At 39.1% G+C, this 18053-nt stretch overlaps 1 protein-coding gene across 1 annotated transcript in view; it reads left to right on the forward strand.

Moving 5' to 3' along the window:
• Nucleotides 1–16633, forward strand: part of itsn2b (intersectin 2b) — a 29833-nt gene extending 13200 nt beyond the window's left edge. The window contains 27 exon segments of the mRNA XM_046856615.1: nt 496–583; nt 1545–1684; nt 2754–2890; nt 3082–3484; nt 3486–3648; nt 3651–3905; nt 4612–4736; nt 4887–5032; nt 5144–5234; nt 5333–5529; nt 6264–6313; nt 7112–7278; nt 7369–7408; nt 7550–7671; nt 7911–8007; nt 8103–8297; nt 11639–11760; nt 12190–12296; nt 12399–12582; nt 13464–13562; nt 13650–13817; nt 14455–14667; nt 14747–14868; nt 14953–15035; nt 15143–15226; nt 15721–15894; nt 15987–16633. Coding sequence (XP_046712571.1) covers nt 496–583; nt 1545–1684; nt 2754–2890; nt 3082–3484; nt 3486–3648; nt 3651–3905; nt 4612–4736; nt 4887–5032; nt 5144–5234; nt 5333–5529; nt 6264–6313; nt 7112–7278; nt 7369–7408; nt 7550–7671; nt 7911–8007; nt 8103–8297; nt 11639–11760; nt 12190–12296; nt 12399–12582; nt 13464–13562; nt 13650–13817; nt 14455–14667; nt 14747–14868; nt 14953–15035; nt 15143–15226; nt 15721–15894; nt 15987–16144 — 3930 coding nt within the window. The 3' untranslated portion in view covers nt 16145–16633.
• The last annotated feature ends 1420 nt before the right edge of the window (nt 16634–18053 follow it).

The raw sequence follows: 18053 nt of genomic DNA on the forward strand, positions 1-18053 counted from the left end.
GCTTTAAATGGGTTGGAATGGAAGAGCTTTAGTGGTCTGCTATAGAGCTCTGACCTCTACCCTAGTGAACACTTTTGAGGTCAACTGGAAAGCTGAGTGCACTCCAGGCCTCCTCACCTCACCTTCATCAGTACCTGATACTACCAATGCACTAATCTTAAGCACAAGCCCACTCTAAAGACTAGCGGATTGAAAAAAAACAAAACATTTATAATAGCAGCAAATGGGGACAAAATGTGGAATGGGGTTTTCAAAAAGTACATATGGTCACGTGTCCACAAACTTTTGCCCATATAATGTCTACCATTTGTACCATTAGTTTTGGACACGTTTAGAGTTTAAAACTCGAATACTGAATTGATCCTGATCATCGGAATTACTGATTAAAAATATTGATCGCAGTTTTGTATTTAACCCTTGTGTGTGTGTGTGTGTGTGTGTGTGTGTGTGTGTGTGTGTGTGTGTGTGTGTGTGTGTGTGTGTGTGTGTGTGAAGGAGTTGCAGAGCAAACTGGCCAAGATGGTACCAGAGCAGCAGAAATTGAACGAGATGCTTCGAAATGTGAATCTGAGCAACATGCCAGGTAAGACTTGCATGGTAATACTGAAACTGTAAATGTACTGTAAATTGCTGTGTTTTGCTAAATGATGTACTGAAAAATGTTTTAATCATTAACAAACTACAATATAATACGCCATACTGATCACAGACTTCTGGGTAGGCCAGGCCATGTCTTGATTTACGCGGATAGCACGTTAGACCGAGAAACTTAGAGGGAATTGTGTTTATGGTGTTCAAATAATGAAATGTATTAAAAAATATATTATTAATTATATAATGAAGTGAAATGTTAATACAGTACAGCAGCGGTCGCCAACCTTTTTTGCGCCACGGATGTTTCATGTCAGACAATTTTTTCACGGACCGGCCTTTAAGGTGTCGCAGATAAATACAATAAAATAAAATGATATGACCGACATAAATACTGGTATTTTCTAAATATAATAATAATAAACGTGAATCCACTGTGTTGATTTTTGTTAATTTTGCTCGCTTGGGGTGTTTCAATTTAGCGGTAATGGATTATGTGTTAGCGGCGGGAGCACCCCCTTTAAGAGGGTAGCGGATGGAGGTAAGACATGTGACCGAGGGAAGCATCTTGACATGCATCAAGAGTGAGTCATAGACAGATGTGGTGGAGAGAATCTGGTCATTTTCCAAAATAAAACATTGTTCAGAATCAGATAATAATTAAAACGTACTATGTTGTGTATTCTTTCTGTGCGGCCTGGTACCAATTGACCCAGGGGTTTGGGACCACTGCAGTACAGTACTGTATACATAAAATAGCATTATTGGGGTGCTGTGTATATATAGTCAGTGCACATTGTCTGGAGCTTCTGGGTTAAAGAGGCAGATGTTGAGGACAGGGTGGTATGGAGACGGATGATCCGCTGTGGCGACCCCTATTGCGAGAAGCCGAAAGAAGAAGACATTGTCTGGAGCCTGATTTTTAATTATTGCACCTTTTTTTTCCTCCTTAGCTTCTACAATGGCCACTTTACAGAACAGTGTTAAAGACAAAGACCTGAGCTGTCGAAAGCTGAAAGAACAGCTGATTGCTTTAGAGAAAGAGACTGCATTAAAACTGGGTGAAATTGATTGCTATAAAAAGGACATACAGGTAAACCTCTCCTTTATGCTTCCTGAACTAGTCTTTTACACTTCTCCTTCCTTCCCATAGTTTTTGTACTATAATTAACATTCATGTTCTTTCTCTGCGATTTCTGTTTTCTTTTTTCCCTCTTTTGAAAGTATTCTAGTTCTTAGTTCTAATACTAATGCTAATAACTTGCTTTGCTTTTGTACCCGTGTCTAACTAGATGTAGAGCTTGTGTGTCTGTGTGGTGGTCTGCCTTCCTGTCTTAAGAGTGTGTTCTCTTTACTGAGCCGTCTCCATAACCTATTCTTCCTCCTAAAGATTGTCCATCTTCGGCATTTCCTTTCCTCATTAATAAACCGCGATTAGCGCGGGCGACAGTAGCGTCCTTCTTCCCCTGTGCCTCTCAGTGCTTAACTATGATTGTGCTACATTTTTAATGCATATGTATTTATACTCATAGGTTGAGTTAGCAATCCCTGGCTTTATGTACACGCGGTGGCCAAAAGTATTGGGACACTTGACTTTTCCAGCCGTATGTGGTTCCGTTACCCACCAGGTTGGAGGTGCAGGATTGTATTCGATGGCTTTGAATGCAGTAGCATGACATTTTTGAACTGGGAGACCCAAAACTACCCGAGCATGACCATGCTCCTGTGCACAAAGCCAGCTCCATGATGATGTGATTTGGAGTGAAATATCTTCTGCTATAGAGCTCTGACCTTAATTACACCTTTGGGATGAACTGGAACACCGAGTGGTTTACTAACACCCTCATAGCTGAATGAAGCTCCACAAATCTCTGAAAGCACACTGCAAAATCCTAGAAGAATGAAAGTTATTATAAAAGACTAAATGCGGAATAGGATGTTCGGAAAGTGCATAAGAATTTTATGCTCAGGTGTCCATAAACCTTTGTCCATATAGTGTATATCTAAATCTATGGGTCATTTAGGTTTTAGATTTTAGGTCAAATCTATTCTGGATGAATGTTTTTTGTTTATGGTGTAAGTTGTTCTGTCCTGTATTTGTGTTTATAGAACAATGTAAAAAAAAAAAAAATTAGAGGTGAACTTGAGCTTCTGTGTTTTAGGACCTCATAGAGAGCCAGAGAGATCAGCAGACTGCACTGGACAAATTGCATAGTCTTAGAGAGGACAAACTGAACGATCTAAAGAGACGTAAAGAGGAGGAACTGGAGAAAAAGAGAAAAGAGGAGGAAGAACAACGGTGAGTGAGGTTTTGTTTTTTTATATCTGTGTAAAGAAACGATGTCCTGAATAAATGTGTTGCGTTGAAGGTTTTAATTTCACCTCTTTTATATTTATTCATTTATATTTGTAATAAAAATGGTCAAACATAAATGTGTGCTGCATTAATATATAAATATATAACATTTTATTTATTTCTTTTTTGGACAGGCGCATCAAGCTGGAGAAGGAACGTCAGTGGCAGGAGAAACTGCGTCGAGATGAAGAGGAGCGACAGAGGAAACTCCAGGAGGAGCGCGAGGCCAAACTCCGAGAGGAGGAAGAGAGGGAGAGACAGGCTCGTCTGCAGGCTGCCAAAGAGCAAGCGGAAAGAGAGCGCAGAGCTCAAGAGGAGCAGGAGAGAAGGAGGAGGGAAGAGGAGGAAAGGAAAAAGCTAGAAGAGGATGAGAGGAGGGAGAAAGAGAGGAGGAGGCGCGAGGAAGAGGATCGCAAGCAGCGAGAGGAGGAGAGAAAGAAAATCGAGGAAGAACGGCGACAACTAGAGGAGGAAAGAAGGAAGCTGGAAGAGGAGAGGCGGAGGCAGGAGGAGGAGAGGCGGAAGAAGAAAGAGGAGGCTGGAAGAAATAAAGAGGAGGCAGGAGGAAGAGAGGAAGCGTGAGGAGCGCAGGAGGCGGAAGAGGCACGGCGAGAAGAGGAGAGGAGAAAGGAGCGAGGAAGAGGAAAGGAGAAGACAGCGAGCTCAGGAGGCAGCCATTAGGGATGCAGAGGAGCGAAGAAGAAAGAGGAGGAGAGGAAGAAGAAAGAGGAGGAGAGGAAGCGGCAGGAGGAGGACGACCGGAGGATACGAGAGGAGGAAAGAAAGAAACAGGATGAAGAACGGAGGAGGAAACAGCAAGAAGAGCAGGCGGCTGCTGCTGCCACTGCTGCCACAGTGGCTGCTGCTCCTCCTACTGCAAGGCTGAAAGACGAAAAGCAAAATAATGTAAAATCAGACATTGTTGCTGCACTTCTCAGAGGACTGGAGGAGAGGAAAGGTGAGGAAACGGCCAACTATCAGTAGTTTGCTGCTTTTATAATCAATTATTTCATTTCATCATAAAAATGTATTATTTGGGTGCTGGGTGTTGAACAGGGACAAGTTTATGTGTAGGGATTATAACTGAGCAAATATGTTCGAAACAATGCCACTATCGGCCGCACATTTTTTTGTTTTTCAATCCATCGTTAACTTTTATGCCGATGCACCGATAAGAATAGGATAAGTGATGGTAAGTGACTCTTACCATTACTTGTAGGGATTAGTGTTGTAATAATTGATAGCAAGATGAGTGTATGTGTAGGGACGACTGTTTAAATTTAATACAATTTAAAACATTTGTCACGCTTCATGCATATTTAATTCGAAGGCATGAAACGACCAGTCACATACTAGTAAATCCTGCTGCTCCGTTACTGTCATTTCAATACATTAGTTATAGAGATATTTTTTATCATATTTTCCAGCTCAGCTTTAAAATATTATTAAAACCATGTCCATGATGATCTTTATCATCTTTATCTTGATTTTAACTGATGCATGTATAATTTGCATAATATTTCCATATGATTATAATAATATTTGCAGTTGTTGCAGGTCACATTTTACACATGATGTAACACTCTGGTGTGTTTGTGTGTGTGTGTGTGTGTGTGTGTGTGTGTGTGTGTGTGTGTGTGTGTGTGTGTGTTCTTACTCTGCAGGCAATAGACAGCCCCGGAGCAGGTCACAAAGGAAATCAGTAGTTCTGACCAAATTTAAAGCCCTCTACCCCTTTTCAGCCAGGAACGATGAAGAACTCTCTTTTGAGACGGGCGATACGATCGAGGTATTACCTTGAAGTTGTATTATGTAAGGATTCCTTAAAAAAAAAAAATAAAGGGGGTTTTATGGGATCCATTCCAATCATTTAAAAACTTTTGTAACTTGCTGTTGGGCCACACGAAGATCTAAGTTGTGGTTTCTGTGCTTTTTATAGGTGGATGAGACGATTGAAAGAGAAGAAGGATGGCTGTATGGAAGCCTGCAGGGGAAATTGGGCTGGTTTCCGGAGAGCTACGTCGAAAAGCAGACGCAAAGCACCAAATCAGCTCTTAAACCTCAGCCTTCGCTGTCATCATCTCGGTATCATTTACTTCAGTATATGCCACAGTTACTTCCTGGTTGATTTATTTTATTATTTTTTAATCACGTTGTTCAAAAGGTTCTGGTAATTTATAAAAAAAATTTTTCCAGAAATCTTCCGGAAGCTTCCAGCGGAACAGGCCAGACCTCCGCTTTCACGCGCACCCACTCCATAGGCAGCACTTCCATGGATCACCGCCAGGTCGATTTTATTAACAGACGTATCAAACTGTTTTTCTGTGTGTGTGTGTGTGTGTGTTTGTTATTTGCAATTAATATATCTGTTGTGTTTTCTTTCAGGTTGTAGGGAAAGTGCAGGTTAAAGCTTTGTGTTCTTGGACAGCAAAAACTGACAGCCACCTCAACTTCTCCAAGGACGACGTGATCATGGTTCTGGAGCAGCAGGAAAGCTGGTGGCTCGGGGAACTGAACGGAGTGCAGGGATGGTTTCCAAAATCCTACGTCACGGTCCTGGACAGCGGCGAACCTTCTGCTGAGTAAGTTACTGTTTAAATCTTTATTTTATTATTATTAAATAAAACAGTGTACATTTTATGTAAGGGTTTTTGCATTATCAGAAGCTTTATAATAGGTACCTGTGGATTTTTAGCTTAATTTTTTTATTTATACATTTTTTTATTTCTAATTAGGGGTTGCAAGAGGGGCAGAAAATGTATGGTACATTTTCCCGGAAACTTTCCGTAGGAACTGGAAATCATTGCAAACTTATCAGGAATCTATGGGAATTTATGATGGACATCACAGGAATTTAATATAATCAATTAGAAATTCAAGGAAATTTATATACACTATCATATGCAAACATAAATATAACCATTTTGTTTGGTCATGATACGACATGCATGCAGACAAATTTTTATGACATAATTGCATATAATTTTTGTTGCACAACAGCTTACACAAGAAAGTTTTATACATAAATATATGAAATATTTGTGTAATTTCCATGAAAAGGATTTAAGCAATGATCTGCTGTAGGCCTGCAGTAAGTGTGTTGTGTGCATGCGATTGATGAATTTGCAGGGTCGAAATTAAACTAAAATTGCAATAATTCTGCTTGTTTTAACCAGAAGTTCCCTGTTTTGGTCTCACCTGCACTTGAGCAAATTCCCATTCATTCCTGTTAATTCCCATGGAAAGTTTCCAGGCTTGAAAATTCCTATAATTTCTTTTTCTAATAGATGTTCTTTGTTTTTTGTTTTCTGTACAGTTCCGCTGATGGATTTGACTCCACAGCAGCAGACGACTCTTGCCTTGAAGGTAAAACGTTTCCAAATCCATATCAGCAAATTTCAGGTGCTCAATGATGCGTTGTGGTACGTTGCCTCTAGGTGGTGTCCCCCGACTAACGATTTACATAGTCCAATTCAAATTGTCCAGTCTTGTTAATTGAATTGTCAACTGTCTGCCCACCGATCGACAAAAACTGCCGATGCCTTTTTATCCTTTAAAGATTAAAATGAAAGGCAATGTGGATGAACATTCGTCAAGCTCTCCCTTATAACGTGTTAAAGAATTATGAAAATGAAATAACTGCGGACAGGATCCGCATTTCGCATTTCGGCAAATCAGATTCAATCGGCTAAATCGCCTGTGCAGCACAACATGCACCGAAAAACTATTAGTTTACAGAGTTAATTTAGAACAGAATATACTTTTACAGAATATCTCAGACTTTTTTTTTATACAAATATTTAAATCCCCGCCAAGATGCTCCTGTTACGTCACGGATCATGGAAAGTGAAAATTTAATCACTCATTAAAAATGTCTATTAAAAGCTTTTTTCTTGTCACATTTTCATTTACAGCATTATTATAATAGGCTGTATATTAAGTTATTAGTGTGAAATAAAAAAAACAGTAGTTCTATGCAAAATCAGACATTGTACATCCCCATATAAACAAAATGGTATAATGCGACTGTGAGATTGGGAGTGGAATCAGGCTTCTCCTATCAAAACGTCTTTGACTATTCAGGGTCACCCCTAGTTGCCTGTGTCACTTTATTCAGACTGTTATGTGTGTTTATACTTTCTTTATTTTTTTCTTTCTTTAAAGAGTATGTGGCTCTGTATACCTACGAAAGCCCCGAACCTGCAGATTTGACGTTTGCTGAGGGAGACACCGTCCTCGTGTCTCAGAGAGAAGGAGAGTGGTGGAGAGGCAGCATAGGAGACCGTTCTGGACTTTTTCCCTCCAACTATGTTAAACCCAAGGAATCTGATGTAACTCATGCTACGTTTAAAATAGATGTTTTTTATTGTTTTTTAAATGTTTTATTCTGCTCTTTAACCCACTCTGTTGCTGCTTTGTAGAATTCGCTCCTCAAACCTGGTGTGCTCGGGAAAAAGCCAGGTGATTTCCACTTCCTTTTTTTTTATACGATTGTTGCCTTTCAATATTTAAAGCCGTGACTAATATGTAGTCAATAATAATAATTAAAAATCTGATAATATATTTTTTCTCTGAAGTGTGCTTTACTGTACTGTGTTGCAGAGGTAGCTCAGGTGACCAGCGCTTATACGGCCACAGGGACAGGACAGCTCAATCTTTCTCCTGGTCAGCTCATCGTCATCCTCAGTAAACACCATTCAGGCTGGTGGCTGGGAGAACTGCAGGTCAGATCTTAGTTATTAATAACCTTCTTTTGTCAATTTTAATAAACTGCCAGCCAAAGTGTTTATCTAAGCAAACCACAATTTTAAAATATAGGAATAAGAAATGTAACAAATGGGAGTTTACTTAATTGAAGGTTAGCCAATATCAGGGAACTTTAATGTAATCGAACAAAATATTTAGATTTGTTTGTATACATTTTTTATATTACTGATTTTCTGCTTAATGCTGAACGTTTCAGGCACGGGGTAAGAAGAGACAGAAGGGCTGGTTTCCAGCATCTCACATCAAGCAACTGGGCTCAAATAGCGGCAAATCCACACCCGCGACTGTGACGGGTACGTGAGGATTTCCCACTTTCCCTTGCGCTATATTTTCTGTTTTCCAAATTTTTGTAACGTTCCTCATGCCGTTCTTTCCTCTCGCCTCGTAGTTGGTCAGGTCATCGCCATGTATGACTACACGGCGGCCAACCAGGACGAGCTCAGCTTCTCCAAGAATCAGATCATCACTGTGCTGGATAAGAGCGACCCTGATTGGTGGAAAGGAGAAATCAATGGGGTCACAGGCCTTATCCCTACCAACTATGTGAAAATGACCACCTCTGATTCTGACCCTAGCCAGCAGTGTAAGTAGTTGGAGCAGATTATTTTTTTTTTTTTCGTTCCCCCCAAAAAAAAAAAAAAAAAAATGTTTTCTGAAAGCTGGCATTTATTAAATCATACATTACATAATGAGCGAATATGATCAGAAATCATTAGTATGTTTTAAGTTTTTTTTCTGCTGGGATATTGTTTAGCAAGACAGAAACATTTAATAAGAGCCAGGGGTTGAGTATTTTGAATGCGGTGGATCGTGTTTGCGTGATTCCTTTTTCAAAAGAATGATTTTCACAGCAAGGGGAAAGACCTGCCAACTGGCATTCTTTTTTCTTTTTCTTGTATCTGTTATTTAAAAGTTGGTTTTACCATTGGCTTTTCTTTTTTGTTTGATTTGTTTTGTTCCTGTAGGGTGGTAACACCTCTCCTTCTCCTCATCTTTGAGGGACCCACTCTCTCCCCTTACAAAAGATCAGACCCCACTGATCATGAACCATGTCCCGTTTACTAACTCCACATCCCTTACTAGCACACAAAGCTAACCGGTATTTGGCGTGATGTGGTACTATGGTGGCGTGACTGCTATTAACTCCTGCTTAATAGAGTTTCTGTGCATTATATTTAGATTTCCTTCCTCACATGGTAATTCAATCGGAGTGTCATGCTGTGCGAATTAGGCGTGACGGTAACGGTGCAAAAAAAAAGAGCCAAATACTATTCCGCCACAAGATTGTATGCTGCAATGATTTGTCGCTTGAAGATATGCAAAAAAATAATTTGTTATACTTATGAAATGTTCGGCACATTGCAGTAAGTGTTATGGTATCAATATGAATATTGAGCATTAAAAAGTTAGAATTATGTTTGAGACATGAAAAAAATATGATGAAAAAAATCCCAGCATTAGCATTGCAGCGTCCCGCTTACTGTAAGTCAGTTTACATCAAAGCATCATCCATTCCTATATTTTTTTTTGAGGAAATAAAGCATACTTGGGAAGTTGGTTCAGTTAAGTCAGTGATGTGTGTTCCGTCCGCCTGCACATGCTTTTTTTAAAGGTGTATATTATGGCGATTAGTTTAAAAGGAAGAACGAATATCAGCTGAAACACAACACGGGAAGTGGTATACTGGTATACCGATATACTGTATGAAGAAAGAACGACATAGCATGTACAGGTCTCTTTTATCAAATTTCTTTTTTTTAACGATCGGCTCGCGAGCTACTTTTGAAATGCCCAAGTTAAAATGATGTACCTACATTAAAAATTATATGTATTTATTATCTACTATTATTCCAGAATATATAAATCCCAGGAATTTTAAAGACTGGAAACTTTCCATGGGAATTAGCAGGAATATCTGGGAATTACAGTCAACCCCCGATAATTTGCGGTTCGGATCTCGCGGCTCGAAAAATTCCCGGGTTCTCGTTTGGAACCTAAAAATTCGTGGGAATCTGCAGCGGGACCGGATGTCCAGGAACATCAGGAATAACCATTTTAAACTATGTTTTCACTAACAAATTTTTTAAACACTATTGTATTAAAAATTAAATTCGCTAAGGTACTATAGGTGGATTTTCCAGGGGACCACTGTAATGGGAATAAACTGGGCATTTACTAAATAGCAGGTTTGCCTGTAACAAGGAAACTAAATATAGTTGGGAAAAAAAACAACCAGATTAAATGCAATTTTAGTTGCATTTATTTCCTGCACATTCATCCTTCATATCTGCTTATTACGGGGTTATTGAGGCCACACCCCCCCTATATGCACTCATCATTTCTCGAATCCCGCATACAAAATAATGCCAGAAAAATGTCCATCTTTACATGAATAACAAATATTAAACACCAATATGTGTAAGCTATTGTGCAACAAAATTAGAAAAAATGTTATAAGGTTGAAAAAATTTTAGAAAATGTTTGTATATGATATAATTGTGATATGATATATGATTTTTAATTAATTCCCAGAAATCCCTCAGGTAAATCGAAAGTTTCCTGAATATACTTCCTTTTTATTTGGGAGAAGGCTGATTCACTGATCACTGATTTGCTGTTTGAGTTTTGCTGTAGCTTGCACGTGTTTTTTCCGTCCTGCACGTCAATCAAGTGGCAAATGCTATAGAGAGGATAGATTATAGTCAAAAGTCTTTTTTTTTTATGGCACGCATCCAAATTCATTCTACCTTTGCGATCTACCGGCCAATCACGATCCACATTAATCGTATTCATGAGCGTGGGAAGTGGGTCTTCTATTATTCTGCACTATTTTATTGCCTTATCTTCCATAGATCTTTCAAATTCTGGACTTCTCTAGACAAAGTCCACTGTCCTGGAAGAATCTAAATCTGTAACACTTTTGGGGCATCTCTAATTCTACACTGAATTTTAATGGATTTCATTTTAATTTGAGGTTGTACTGATTGTATGTCAACAAAAACAATGAATGTTACATGTTTAATGGAAGCACAAAAAAAAAATTGTTCGCAATATAAGTACACTATCTGCTTTTGAGTTCCTCGAATGCAATGTATCTATATGCTGCTACTATTACGGAGCACAACAGAATAATTAATGATGTTACTCCTATATCGTGTTTCATGCCACGCTTCTGTGCCCTAGTTACATTTGTTTAAGTGATTTGTATTTTAGCAAAGGGTTTACGGTGTCGGAAGAAGTGTGGAGAGATGCTATGTAACCCTATTTATTTGATTAACAGAAATCTAGACATTAAAAGTCTTTGAAAACAAAATCTACCTGTTCAGTTTTTTATTTTTTTATATCACTATTATATTCTGTGAATATTCTGATGCACCGGTCTTTCGGTAGTTCTCTTGCCAATCCAGTCATAATGTAAAGAGATCACTGATTTTGGTTTTCGTTTGACATATTCTTACTAATTATGTTGATTAATATTACTAATAAAACAGGTTGAAGGTTACACTGCATGCCTTTCCCCAATAATCCGCTCATGTTGGTCAAAGCTGGTTATAACGGACAGACATACACGTTTATGAACAGTGAAGAACTGAGCGACCGATTGCTCACACGGCAGGTTAAAACTGCTCTTTTTAAGACTGTGGTGTGTGGATAATGAAGGCATCCTGAAAGACTCAACCTTACAGGGGCTTCGGGAGCATCCGAATTGGGGGTCCTCTTCAGGTAAGGTTTGACGTGAGCATTTTTGAGTGCCTGCCTTTCAATCCCTCTGTGAATGCCCTTATGCTTGCTTACGAGTGTGTTTGGAACAGGAGCTCTTTCTTATGTTGCCCCAGGAGAGTATGAAGGTATCTGCTGTGTGGGGTTTAGGATAGCGCATATATTTTAGGGCCTTTCTTATGCTGAGTGTCTCTCTCATTGCAGGGTGTTCTGACCTGACGAGTCTAGACTCGATGAGCTTGCAGGAAAAGAAACGGCAAGGCTACATCCACGAGCTCATTGAGACCGAGGAAAAATACATGGAGGATCTGCAGCTGGTTCTGGAGGTATTCCTTCACAGAGTCACCATCAGTGGTGTACTACGATATTTTGGGAATTGCAAAATGCGGCAAATAGTGTTATGCTCCATCCAAACCACCTTCTTACCTTATTTACTCATACTTATTTAACCTGCTTGTTATTGATCTGTTTTTGCAGCAATTAAAATGCATGCTTAATTTGATAAAGGTCATTGAATTAGCACATCGCCCTACACTACCACCGTCGTCCTACACCATCACCATCGCCCTACACCATCACCATCGCTCTACATTTCATCGTTGTCATATTTATGAACACGTATACACACTTTAAAATGAGTCCCAAATAGACACATGAATACCCTCCATAATGATGTTCTTTACCAATAAAATAAATAAATGTGCTGATGTGCTAATATAATAACCAGGTGAGGTGTTTCTTAAACCTCTTTCTAGGTCTTTCAGAAGCCCATGTCCGAGTCGGGCCGCTTAACAGAAGCCGAGATGAACACCATTTTCCTGAACTGGAAAGAGCTCATCGTGTCCAACAGCAAGCTGCTCAAGTACGTGTAACACACAGCATGCGATCAGGAGACATGGAGACCCTTTTACATGAGCTTTTTCGTTAACCTTTTCAATCGTTCGTTTTTTCCTTCCCGGATCAGAGCGCTGCGAGCGAGGAAGAAGACGGGAGGAGAAAATATGCCGGTGCAGATGATCGGTGACATCCTGGCCTCTGAGCTCTCTCACATGCAGGCCTACATTCGTTTCTGCAGCTGCCAGCTCAACTGTGCTGCGTTGCTTCAGCAGAAGACGGACCAGGAGCCGGAATTTAAAGACTTCCTAAAGGTACAAGTCGTCTGAGCTTCATGAACCATCTCCATCTAAAAATTTCGCGCTAAGAAAATGCATGAGTATAAACAGTGTAAAGTGTAGTGTGGTCAAAAATAATTGGACACTTGCCTTTTATATGTGGCTCTTCCCAAAAATATTACTACAAGGTTGGTAGTAATATTTTGTATTGAATGTCTATAGCATTCAATTTTAATTTGTTCCAGCATGATAATACCCCTGTGAAGAAAGCCAACACCATGCAGATATGGTATACCTGGGTTGGAGTGGAAGATTTTCTGATCAAAACATTTACTTACTTATGCATATGGTTGGTGGGTGAATCTAACAAGTAATTAGGCTATGCTCATAAATAATATAATAATAAATATAATCTAGCGCTTTTCACGCAGCGCGTCGTCTCACATGTAAAAACAGCATGCATTGTCAGTAATTGGCCTCTAGAGGCCGCTCTTGTAATGATTTAATATACTTTTATAGCCTTCCTTCATCAAATACAGATATGATATGAGTAAAACATATATTTAAAATAATTTTATTTTTATTTTATTTTTTTATGTCTCTGCCATTGTTCAGAGGCCAAATGTGGGGGTGGGCAGTAGTTTGGCCCTTATGACTGAATGAGCACAAATCTCCACAACCACACTCCAAAATCTAGTAGAACATCTTCCCTGAAGAGTGAAGGTTATTAAAACAACAAACGGGGACTAATTGTGTAATGTGTAGTGTTCACAAACGTTTGTCCATGATGTGTTAAATGTAGTTTTTATCTCAATGCCTTCTGACTTTATATTAGGATATTCAGATGTACGATATTTGAGTAATATTTTTTTGCTTCAGATCTCATTTTAAAACCGTTTGTTCAACTGGTTCTTTAGAAAATCGCCACAGATTACCGCTGTAAAGGAATGCCGTTGTCCAGCTTTTTACTGAAACCTATGCAAAGAATCACGCGTTACCCTCTCCACATCAAAAACGTAAGTACCCTGAACTGCCGTCTTGTGCCACGCTTTGTCGTGAACACGCCTTGTTAAACATCAAGACGCCTGTTTGTTCGTCCCCAGATTCTTGAGAGCACCCCTGAGACTCATGTGGACCATGCTCAGCTGCGAGAGGCTCTGGAGAAGGCTGAGGAGCTGTGCTCTCAGGTGAACGAAGGCGTGAGGGAGAAGGAGAACTCTGATCGGCTTGAGTGGATCCAGAACCACGTCCAGTCCGAGGGGATCACAGAGGTGAGTAGAAAGATCTATCAGCATTACTTGCGTTTCAGAATCTTCCGTTTCCGTTTTTTTTAAACTTCTCAAGTAAAAAGCTCTGCATGGCTCATTTCCTCAGTGTCTGTTTGAGCCCCTGATACCTTACATTCCAAAACATAACCTTCACTCTTCTCACTCCAGTACTTTAGTTGCCCTTTAGAGTCGATGATGCTCCATGACTGATAGGACTTTCTCTTCTTATTAAAGATGAATTGACACCGATAGTCGATTGCTGAAGCTTTCAGCAAAAATCAACACCTGTAGTTTTTCTGGGTTGCGTTATACAGTGAAGAGAGCGCCCTCTAGAGGCGAATCACTGACAACATGTGCTGTCAGTGTTTTTTTTTTTTCTTTAGGATGTAACTGTTTTTATTTATTTTAAATGTTACTTTTTGTTTCAGTCTGAATGCATTTCTAATTTTCATTAATATTTATTTTATTTAGAAAATTTTCATGATTCATTACTGTATTTTTTTTTTTTTGTAATAAAGTTCAATACTATTAACATGAGGATTCTACCCAGCTATCGTATCGGTCGACCTCTACTTCCTATGCTCCTAAACGATGGAATTTGACGTCTGACATTCTGGTCATTTCTCCCTTATTTGACTAGAATCTGGTTTTTAACTCTCTGACCAACTGCCTGGGTCCACGAAAGCTCCTCCACAGCGGTAAACTTTTTAAAACCAAGAGCAATAAGGAGCTGTACGCCTTCCTTTTCAACGATTTCATGCTCTTCACTCAAGCTGTCAAACAGTTCACATCATCAGGCCCAGACAGACTTTTTAGCCCAAAGTCCAACACACAGTACAAGATGTACAAATCGGTAAGAAATATTGGATTTTTTTGTATTTTTTTGGACGAGAATGAGATGCGAGAATAAACAATATCTGTTCTGTCATCAGCCTTTGTTACTGAATGAAGTCCTGGTGAAGATGCCAACAGATCCCTCCAGCGATGAGCCGGTCTTCTACATCTCTCACATCGACCGCGTTTATACCCTCAAAACCGATAATATTAATGAGAGGTGAATTAGAGTTGTAATCAATATACTCTTGCTATTTAAGGTCGCAAAAGACACAATGTTTGATACGATTATATCTGTGATCAGGACTGCTTGGGTTCAGAAGATCAAAGCCGCCTCAGAGGAGTTCCTCGAGACCGAAAAAAGCAAACGGGAGAAGGCCTATCAAGGTGAGCTCGAGAGCTAACAGTATTATCCCTATATGGAGATAAATTACAATATTAATAGCTGGTACTTTTCATTGTGGTTTAACCAAATAAATCTGGTCTCATTTAAGCTCGCTCGATAAAAGCCACAGGAATCGGCCGCCTCCTCGTAACTGTCCAGGAGGCAACTGAACTGAAATCCTCAAAATCAAATGGTGCGTGATTTTTATTTATTCTTTTTTTTTTCTTCGGAGCGTTTCTCGGATCAGAATTGAAATTCTCAAAACTACTCGTTCGACCTCCTCATCATGGAGTCACGTGCACATTGATCGTGTACTAATTGTCTGCTGTTTCCTACATTATTAACCGTTTGTCATTTTGATACAGAATCAGGTTTATTGGTTCCACCTGTTGGTGACTCTCAAAAGTGCAGACATAACACTACATTTAGACTATACAAGACAAAACAGACAACGCGAGTATTAAATAGGACACAATATACAGATTATATGACAGATCAGTAATGTACGTAAAGTGTGTGGTAGTGCAAATAACAGTATTGTGCATCACATTTTTTTACAAGAAATCCGTGTTGTTCCATCCGTACAAATAGTTTTGAGAAATGCATTGAATGATTTTGAGAAAACGCTCCAAAGCAACAAAGAAAATCTGTAAAATGTTTATGTAAAATGTGCTTCTTCGTGCTCAGGAAGGTGCAATCCGTACTGCGAAGTGACCATGGGGGCGCAGTGCTACACGTCGCGAACGCTTAACGATACGCAGAACCCGAAATGGAACTTCAACTGCCAGTTCAACATCAACGACCTGTACCAGGATGTGCTGTGCATCACCATTTACGAACGCGAGCAGTTTTCACCCGACGGTCTGTCATTTTATTCTCGAAACAATAAAAAAAGATATTTTTATTGCTGTTGTTGTTGTTGTTCATTTACAATATGTGTTCTATTTGTGCAGAGTTCCTGGGTCGAACCGAGCTTCCCGTGGCCACCATCAAAAAGGACCTGGTGAACAAAGGAGCGACGACAAAACGACTGCTGCTTCACGAAGTGCCTACTGGAGAGGTCTGGGTCCGGCTCGATTTTCAGCTCTTTGATGGCAAAAGCCCAAAATGAAATCCCGGTATAACTCCTCCAGACATTCCTTACTCAAACACCTCGCCTTAAAACGTCCTCAGCTAATGTGGACCATGCTACTGAATGTGTGACTTCTTCTTTAGAACGCTTGTGTATTAATGACCTTGATGCCAAGTGTATACTTTGTTGTCGTTTTTTTTTCTTTTTTTTTTTATCTGCATTTTGCCTCAGTTTTTTGTCACTGGGTATAGAGATGTCTCAGGATTTGTTTTTTTTTGTTTCCCTGTCTATTTGGCTGTATAATTATTATTATTTTTTTTTACATTTACTTCAATTTGATTTGTAGATCAGGATTGATCTCAACTAACACTACATCTTATATATAAGTGTGTAACAGCCTGAATAACTCCATCATTTAGAACTTTTTTTTTCTTTTAAAAGTTTTTTTCCCCTCTCTTTTCTTTGCTTATCTCTTTAAGTTTTATTTTACAATGGTACAAATGAAGTGATGACCCAGAAGTGACTCTACAAGCTCTGATCTCTTTTGATTTTGTATTTATTGTTTTAATTTATGCGTCTCTGACTATCCTCCCTACAGATTTAGTTCGTAACGACTTGATTTTTTTTTTTTTTTTTGATTGATTTAAATGTTCTATAATTTTAAGCGACTCTTTTGTGTCATATTTCGGTTCAGGTTTTATTTGCGCAGTTCCGTGCCTAGGCCAAAAGCAAAGTATTAGACATGCAGAGGTGCCAAAGTTGAAAAATACACATATATATATATATATATATATATATATATATATATATATATATATATATATATATATATATATATATATATATATATATATGACGTTTGAAGTTTGAATTTGGATAAATGGCCCTGGATAAATTCCTCACAAACCAAACATAAGAGCTTCACCTTTCCTGTCTCATGGCCTTCATGGCTTTTTACATTTGTGAGATTTATTTGTGGTTAAAGCAGAAAGGCATAGTTTTAGGTGGGGTTTTTTTTCTGAACCGTAATAGCAAAAAGGTTTAAAAAAGGCTGCATTATAGATGGTGGCACCTCTGAATATAAGCACATACTGAATATGCAACAGAATCAGGGTTCAGAAGCATTTCCTAGTCCTCCTCCTGGTGTGAAATCGGGCCTTGTTTCTTACGGTATGCCGACGTAACGACGCCAGATCGGGGCGAAATGGTCCCACGTGATGCTTCCCACTTTATTATAAGTAAAAAAAAAAAATGAATAAAATGTATGCAATTTTAGTTTCTACGTACACGAACTGTTTTTTTTTTTTGGTCAGGTTGTGGACGGTGGATTACAGGTAGGTCCGGACATGCTTGTTTTTTGCAAGGAATAAAAAACAACATAAATACAAAAGCATTGCGAAAGTGTAACTGTAGAACATCTAGGCGTAAGTTTGTAGACATCTGATTTTTTTTTTTTAACACATCCCATTCCACATTTAGTCTCCATTAACCTCCACTCTTTTGGTAAGATGTTCCTCTAGATTTTTGTAGAGATTTGCTCTCATTCAGCTACAATGATGTTTGTAAAGTTGAGGAGGCCTGATGTGCTGTTCAAATTCTTCCCAAAGATGCTCTATAGGAGGTCAAAGCTCTATAGGAGGCCACTTAAGAGCTTCCACTTCCACCGTATTTTCAAGAAGCTGGTTTTGCACACAGCGGTTTGGGCCTCCTAGTAAATCTACCACATCCAAAGGCAACAGTCTGTTGAAGAATTACATACGGCTTGAAAAGGCCGTAATCCAACGTCCAAATACTTTTGACCATATATATCATACACTCGTCTGCAGTCCCCAAGTACATTTAACCTTCTATTCATCCCATTTTTCTTTTGGCTGGTCCCTCGTGGGGTCCATGTCACTCTTTCCTCTACATCTACCTCTTTCAAACCAACCACCTGCAATGTCTTCCC

This window comes from Silurus meridionalis, chromosome 8 (genome assembly GCF_014805685.1).
Source record: "Silurus meridionalis isolate SWU-2019-XX chromosome 8, ASM1480568v1, whole genome shotgun sequence".
Classification (NCBI taxonomy): Eukaryota; Metazoa; Chordata; class Actinopteri; order Siluriformes; family Siluridae; genus Silurus; species Silurus meridionalis.